Source organism: Cricetulus griseus, assembly GCF_003668045.3.
Source record: "Cricetulus griseus strain 17A/GY chromosome 1 unlocalized genomic scaffold, alternate assembly CriGri-PICRH-1.0 chr1_0, whole genome shotgun sequence".
Classification (NCBI taxonomy): domain Eukaryota; kingdom Metazoa; phylum Chordata; class Mammalia; order Rodentia; family Cricetidae; genus Cricetulus; species Cricetulus griseus.
This window is the reverse complement of record NW_023276806.1, coordinates 92,676,671-92,684,875: the sequence shown is the minus strand read 5'-3', so window position 1 is coordinate 92,684,875 and position 8,205 is coordinate 92,676,671. Positions and strand designations below refer to the sequence as shown.

The following is an 8,205-nucleotide window of genomic DNA, read 5'->3' as shown; positions in this document are numbered from 1 at the left end:
AATGCCAGCTAAGGCCATGTGACCAGTTGCAGATACAAGGATTTTAATTAACATGAGTTTTTCTGTCATGTTTTGTTAAGAATACATTTGTACAAGTATTTGTATTTTCTTTCCTCAATTTATCATGTGATATTATATCAATTAAGAGAATATCAATGATTGTCATATTTATGTTTGAGATACTAAAAGAATGCCCCACCTATTCTAAATTTATCATGTATTTGAGGTTGTATGAAGGATAGTTACATCACGTTAGGCATAATTATAATCTGGTTAAATAGGTAGTGCATTTGAGATTTTCCCATGGGATAGTTATGTCAAGTATAGGCATAATTATAACCTGATTATTGTTTTTATTTGGAAATTAATCATGACACAAGGAAATATGATTGTGTGTCAAGTTGGCAAGGAGTGAATTTGTGATTGCTACTCTTGAACTAGCTAAAACCTAAAATGCTTGTTTTTGCCTAACTAGCAAGTCCATTTCTTCACTGGTGTTGAGCCTACTTCTTTATTATTTCAGTGATTACAGAAGACCAGTTGAGATATCCAGCCTCATGAACTGAACAATTACTGGATTCTTTGACCTACCATGCATAGGCAGCCATATTGGGTTAGCTGAACCACATCCCACAGCCTGTAAGTCATTGTAATAAACTCCTTTGTGTTTGTGTGTTTGTGTATGTGTGTGTGTGTATGTGTGTGTGTGTGTGTGGTGTGTGTGTGTGTGTGTGTGTGAGAGAGAGAGAGAGAGAGAGAGAGAGAGAGAGAGAGAGAGAGAGAGAGAGAGAGATTCATTCTAAATTCTGTTACTCTAGAGAATCTTGACTAATACACCAGGTGTCCTGTGGGCTAGTTTCAAATAATCAAAGGAAATTGAGGAGAAGTCAGGTGATAGCCAGTGTGAGAGGAAGAATCTGGGCATAAACTTAGGTTCCTTCTCACTTTATCAAGCTGGTTCATTTTTAATTAAGTTCCTGAGAGAAAGATCTGTATTTCAGAGGGAATGCAGTCTCTGTGACCTTTGGAACTGATTTAAAAGCAGGCAGGAGGCCTGCACTCCCCTGTCATTCATGACGTGTAGCTGAAGCTCCATCAATATCTCAGGAGTTATTTGACTCATCAGAGTCAGCATTACCATGTTGCCCTGAGTGTCATATGTAGCTACAACACTGGGAAGGTCTGGTGGTGTTGAAATGCAGAACTAAAATAGTGCCCCTCCTTAAGAATTCCAAGGCCTTGTCAATAGTGGAATGAGATGGAAATCAAAGAAAATGAAAGGATCAGATGGTAGGAAAGTGGCCCAGTTTAGGGATGTTAGCCATTGTTAGAAGCTGTCAGTTCTCTGGAATAGAAAGGACTGAGACTAGCTAAGAGAGTCATTCAAGAAATAATTACCAAGTGTCTCACACAGGTTCTGGGATTCTGAACTGGCTACAAGTTGATACATTTTATGTATGTGTGGCCTTAGCTCCATGTTGTATAGTGGCAAGGTTTGGATTTGATAAAGGTATATCACACCTTTTTCTAAAACAAAATCCAGTTAAAAACTTAAAGCAATTTACAAGGGTGTGGTTCATAAAAATACTATAAGCCAGCAGGAAAAGTGAATAGAAGAAAGAGTAGGCCTGGTGGTTCAGGCTGTGATCCTAACTCAAGAAACTCAGGCAAGCATGATATAATGGTGAACAATAAAAAGGCCAAGTGCTCAGAGTGGAGTTAAGAATGAAATTAGTCCTTTGTATACAAGATGCACCCTTGCAATCCTAAACACTGGCTTTGCATTTTCAGTTACTAAGATACAGTGGCACTCATCCATTAAAACAAGCAGTGACAGTGAAAGCAGTTATTTGGAAAAACTAATCCTGGTAATAATCCAGTCATATTAGATCTTCATTCTACTCCAAGGGACACCCAGGACTCTTTCCTAGACAATTACCGCAACTCTCCCTCCAGGCAGTGTCACAGTCTTAATATTTGGTATCTGATAACCATGAATTAGGTCCTAATCTTGGCAGGATGCTTGCCAGCCCAGGGCCAGCAGGGGGCCCTGAGTCCTCATGAGAATGCTGGCCACCAACTGTGAGAGGCCTAGCTCAGCAAAAATGAATGTCAGTTTCAAGGCCTTTGATCCCTATGAAGGAGCAGACAAAAGAGTTTCACACCAGGCTCCCATCTCAGGGCAACAAACCCCAGGCATTTCATCTGTTGGAAGAGGGGGCAAACAAAGAGTGTGAACTGTGAGTGTTTAGACTGATTGCGTGTGTGTGTGTGTGTGTGTGTGTGTGTGTGTGTGTGTGTGTGTGTGTGTGTGTGTGTGTGTGTGTGTGTGTGTGTGTGTGTGTGTGTGTGTGTGTGTGTGTGTTTGGGGCAGGCGGGGGTTGGGGGGGAAGGATTTCATGAACACTCTGGTGACTTTAAGGTCTGGTTCCTGCTCCGGTCCAGGCCTAGGAACTACTGCTAATCTGTCTGTGAGGTTCTCATTCGATTTCAGTGCCTGTCCCAAGCCTTCATTTTTATAGAACAGAGAGCAATCAAACACTTTTTTCTAACATGAAGCCACCCCCCCCAAACAACAACAACAATAATAACAACAACAACAACAACAACCCAACTTGTTGCTACAGGAAGTTTTCTAGGCCTCTGAGCTAGGAAAGAGGGGGAAGGAGAGGCCTTGGGGGGAAGGGGGCATTCACTCCATCCTCCAGCCCTGTGGTGTTCCTGTCCACTTCCCCTCCTAACACAGCTTTGTGCTTGAGGATTTCAGCTGAAGAATTTCAGACCTGGGCATTACTAGCCCATCACCAAAGCAAGTACCTGCTCCTGGACAAGATAGCTGGCGGGCTTCTAGATACTTTCAGGTATTGTGAATTAAGATGCATGGACTCCATCCTGAAAACATGAAGTGTGTTCTATCTGTATAAACAACACTCTACTACCAGAGCTGGTTATTTCAGTTGTACAATAGCTCCTTCCTTGTAGATTATTCCAAGATGGAAGTGTGTGTGTGTGTGTGGGGGGGGTTGTGGAGGCTAGAGATCAACTTGGATGTCTTTCTCTATCACCCCACCTTATTTTGGGTCTCTCGATGATCTTGGAGCTCACTGATTAGGCTTGACTGGCTAGCCAATGAGATCCCAGATTTCTGCCTTCTCAGTGCTGGGATTACATGCACCACAGGCTTGTCGTGCTGGGGCTCTGAACTCTGGAGCTTTTGCTTCTGAGGCCAGCACCCTTAATTGAGCCTCTTCCTAGCTCCCAGGTTTGTTTTACTGAGCATTTCCAACCCCTTTATAAGCCCTAGTGTTTGTGATCAGGGCACAGTGGCAATCTCTCTGTTCTTTGCTCTTTCCAGAGCGCTTTCCTGCGGATAACACATTGAGAGTTAAGAACCTGAAACTGACTTCAGGTTCACTTGTGGCCTTTGGTCACCAGCAGATTAATTTGGTAGATAATTCAAGGGAAAATAATTTACTTGGATCATGCTTCATGACAGCCATGGCACACTGCAATACCACCTCAATTCAGGGTTTATGTGCTTTTCATAATTTGGAGTTCATTAGTGCTGAAGACAATAAGCTAGAAACAGTCTCTAGTGGGTCACTTTCACCAAGTTATCTGCTAGGGATCATTTCCCACCATGCTTGTGTGGCTGCAGCAAGCAGCATTTAGATGCAGAAGGGAAAAACATTTGATCTTCCTCCCTTCCTTCTTTTCTTCCTTCCTTCCTTCCTTCCTTTCCTATCTGGCTTGCTTGCTTTCTTGCTTATAAAACTTTTCTAGTTTTGATCACCATAATAACAATGCCATGCCTTAAACAAACTTTTACAAAGTACCCTTTCAAAGATTCAGTGCATTGTCACTTTAGGACATCAATTTTATCTCTGTTTTCTGGGATCTGTGACAACAAATATGTGGACAATTAGATATAATGTCTGTTTTATTAAAATGTTCCGGATGCCTGTGGAGTTCTCCTTGGCAGGCCATGCGCCTTATCCTTCGGTGAGTACGTCTGTCCATCTAGCCATTGCCTTGCACTAACTGTGCAAGCAGTTTCCCACCACACAAAACACCTTTCTGAAACCACCCTCTGCCTCCATAATTTTTTCCAGCCAGAATCCTTACCACACAGCCTGTAAGCATAACTTAAAGGGGGGGGGGTGCTTGGTGCTTAAGAAGTCTAAACACACTGATGAAATTAAGCATATCTAAATGTGGCCAAAGCACATCAATTCCCTTATTGAGAAATTATGGAGATATTTGCTTTTCAGTACATTAAGTCTGCAGCCACATTAGTAGTCTCTGTATCTTTAGATTTTGCAAAAGGGAACTGAAACCCAGCAAGTCGTATCAAGAGTCCATTCAAAAAATGAACAAAAAAGCAAATGAAAACAACCCAGAAAGAGGTGGTATAGTTTTCATTTTGCGTTTTGTAGGCATAGGTCCCTTCTTTAAAATTTGCAATTTTCTCTGAGAGGTGGTGGATTTTCACTTCAGAGGCAAACAATATCATGACGAGACAGCCACAGGAGCCTGCAACACAAAGAACAAACAACATGTTAGGACAAATAGAACTTGATTGTAGGAGTCAAAGAGGACATCAAGGAGCAAACCAAAGATAGTATGTCACCACCATCCTCTTTTGCATTCTTCTCCAAAATAATGCTATTGAAAAATTGCAATCATGAGCTCGATTCTCCAACCCGTGACTGGTCGTACTTGGGGTGTGGCTGTGAATAAGAAGATTAATGCAGGGAGGGGACATTGGTGGCTTGAATATGGCAGTTAGAATCAAGCTGACTTCACTGCAGCCTGAATTCCTGGGCACCTTCAAAGCACAGTGACAAACTCCACTGCTAAGCAGTCACTGTGGCTTCAAGAGAACACATTTCTCTGTACTTCACCAGTGATAATGGGTAAATGACACTTATGCAAACTCTGTAAAAAGCCACATGGTACCCCATAGAAGGGTACCATGACCCCTTCAACTCTCAACTGGCCACTACTGGCCAGATGAGTACCTGGGGTAAAGGTAGTTGTAGATAAAATGTGGTTGACCAAGAGCATATCTGCTCTCTCTGCAGTAAAATTCAGATTCTCATCTGGGCATGGGCGGCCTTTAATCAAGTCAGCATTGTTCAGGTGAGATGGGGATAGCTGAAGTGGGGAAGCAGGAAGTTTCTGCTTCACTCCTCCTTCTCATAGCTGCAATGTGGATGCAGGGCCTTCTGGTCCCGGTGGCATCAGAAATGGAAGCCATGGGCAGGGGAGAGAGCTCTCTGGTTAAAGTACTGACTATGCAAGAGTGAAGACCAGGGTTCAGACCCCCAGAACCCACATAAATGCAGGGTGGGCATGGTTGTTACCCTGTAATTCCAGCTTAGATGGTAAAGACAGGGCCTCCCCAGAGCAAGCTTGGCAGCAAGACTAGTCATATCTGTGAGCCTTGGATTTAAGTGAGAGGCCCTGCCTCAAAGAACAAGATGGAGGTGAGATCAGAGCTGATTCCCATCATCAGCCTTGAGCCTCCACACATATGCTCATACAAAAAGAAATAGAAGCCATGGTACTATTGCAAAACAAGAAAGGCAAAGTCTGGATTCCAGACACATGAAGCCACCAGACTGTCCCTGGATTTTAACCTCTAAATTTCAATGTGTGAAGAAATTTGATTTTGCTTATCTCTCTTCTATGATACCCCATCACTTATCACTGATTATAGCCTAAAATAAAGGGTGTGACTATAGGCTGTGTGACACCTCTGAAGAAGAGGGTTGCTCCATTCTAACTGGGTCATCTGTAGTGGCTCGGTTTTGCTCTTTTGGATTTTTTAAGGGACCCACCATCCAGCTCTCAGATAAATCACACTTGGATTCTTATACTTACTTATGAATGCCAGGCCTTAGCTTGGTTTGTTTCTAGCCAGCTTTTCTTATCTTAAATTAACCCATCTACTTTTTCCCTCTGGGCTTTTATCTTTCTTACTCCTGTATATCTTACTTTCCTTCTTACTCTGTGGCTGGCTGGCTGGCTGGCCCCTGAGTCCTCCTCCCCTTGTTCTCTTGTTGCTTCTCCTCTCCCCCTTTCTCCTTCTGTTCATTCTCTCTGCCTGCCTCCCAGCCCTCCCTATCCTTGCTCCGGCCTCGCTATTGGCCATTCAGTGCGTTATTAGACCATCAGGTGTTTCAGATAGGCACAGTAACACAGATTCACGGAGTTAAACAAATACAGCACAAACAAAACTCACAGTAAGCCCAAACAGTAAGCATTCTTCACCACTGAGCCACCTCTCCATAAACTGCTGCCCAGCCTCCCTCACACCAAGAAAACCTTACTACATCCAAAACAATAAAAGAGTATCTTATTCCCTCAAATAAGATTATTGTCAATTTAGCATACAATTCTTTTTATTCTTTGATTTGTTACTTCAAATACTATGGGAACAGCAACATAGTACTCTCAGTTCCCATTCATTAATTCACTCATTCATTTTTTTTTTCAGTTAGACATATTATAAGCCAGGCACATGGATAGCAATGAAGATCCAAACTTGAAAGAAAACATAGATGGTCTCTGTTCTCAGAGAGAATACGATGAGTTAGGTAGCATAGCAACAATGATAAACTCTTTGCAGTGAGTGTCACAGCAGGGAATGCTGGGTACTATTACTGTGTGGGGGGAGGGTGTGTAGACAGCATCCTCAGAGGTATCTATAGGAAAAGTTAGCTCACAAAGGGAGGCTAGACTGTGAAGGAGGATCCAGTGAGTGTAAGCACAGGTCCCCATTCCTTCTCCAAAAGCAGGCCTGGATTGCTGCCCAGATAGAGACTGATAACTGATTGCAAGGAAGGGGAGCAGGTACAACAAATAGGAGAGGTGAAGTCCTATTGCTTTGGGATTTCACAGAAACACATCTGCCATCTGAGCACTTGTGAGGTTGAGGCAGGAGGATTTCATGAAAAGGCAGGCAGACATAGAGAGAGAGAGAGAGAGAGAGAGAGAGAGAGAGAGAGAGAGAGAGAGAGAGAGAGAGAGAGAGAGAGAGAGAGAATTCTTCTACCCAGGGATGGTCCCATCAAATCGGTACTCATCAAACAACACCACAAATAGCCGGATGGTATCACTTTCTTGACACTTCACATCCACCCGCCTCAGCCTGGCTGCTGAGAAGATTCCTTTGTGAGATTTGTCAGCCTAACTATTTTTGTATTCCAAGCTTCACACCAGAGCTCTCCCCTTGCAAACCATATTATTCCTTTATTGTGAGATGCTAACAAAAAGGCCGAGATGCTGTTTTCTCTTTATCTTTTATTTGAAAATTATAGAGAAAATGCCATTGCTGTTACCATAAGAGCTTTCTTTGTCTGAGGAGATGGTGAGTTTCAGACAGGAGAGAAACACTATTTCCTCAGTGCCTGAAAGGAAAATTCAAGCTCAGTTTCCTTTTGAAGTTGTTAAATATTTTAAAGGGATCCTTTGTTAAAGGGACAGCATCTTAGTGAGCCTGCATTCAGATTCCTCAAGTCAAGTCACCTGCACATCTCAGGACACAAACAGTAACTCATCATGAAGATCACAAGCAACTGGGTTAGAGTCTGTCATCATTAATAGAGCAGTCTGGGGCTCCCCTCGAGATTCTGAGTTTGACCACAGTCAACATTTTCATCTTGAAGTTGAGCCCCGACAACCTGCCTGCCACTGCTAAAGGGAAACATCTCAGTGTGAACTGGAGATATTTTTGCTTCTCTTTGTCCATATCCATAAAAGAGATGTGGGATCAAGGATAGCTATTTATGAGTTATCAACCAAAAGTTACAGATGAAGGCTTTCCATTTGCTGTGTGGCCCAGCTGCTTGGGATGTGGAGAGAGGTGGGCTGAGAGACAGAGAGAGATAGTGAGAATAGGGCTTGTCACATTACCAACATGATTCTTGGTCCCAGTAAGAAGGGCCTCCACATCCTGTCCACTCTCTAGAGGGGCTTGCTTTGCTCTTCCCTCAAAGTAGGAGGTGCTTGAACTCACTAGAGCATGCCCACCTGGAGAACACATGCCTGAGTTATAGGCTATACTGTGGGACTCTAGAGCTCTTGCCCCCATAGATCTGAGACTATATCCAGGGCTGCATGATCATGAGGTCAGGGTTAGTCCTCTCAAGAGCATGTTGGTGGCTGTTGGTACCCATCCCTGAGCACTGTGAGTGTCTC

The 8,205-nt window shown here is 43.2% G+C and overlaps 1 protein-coding gene across 4 annotated transcripts in view; it reads right to left on the bottom strand.

Moving 5' to 3' along the window:
- Positions 1-3,928: 3,928 nt before the first annotated feature.
- The window catches only part of Clrn1 (clarin 1), a 38,398-nt gene continuing 34,121 nt past the window's right edge, over positions 3,929-8,205 (bottom strand). For all 4 annotated transcript variants that reach the window (XM_035451643.1, XM_035451644.1, XM_027391660.2 and 1 more), the window contains one exon: positions 3,929-4,533. In XM_035451643.1, coding sequence (XP_035307534.1) covers positions 4,268-4,533 — 266 coding nt within the window. In that variant the 3' untranslated portion in view covers positions 3,929-4,267. The remainder of the gene's footprint in view (positions 4,534-8,205) is intronic.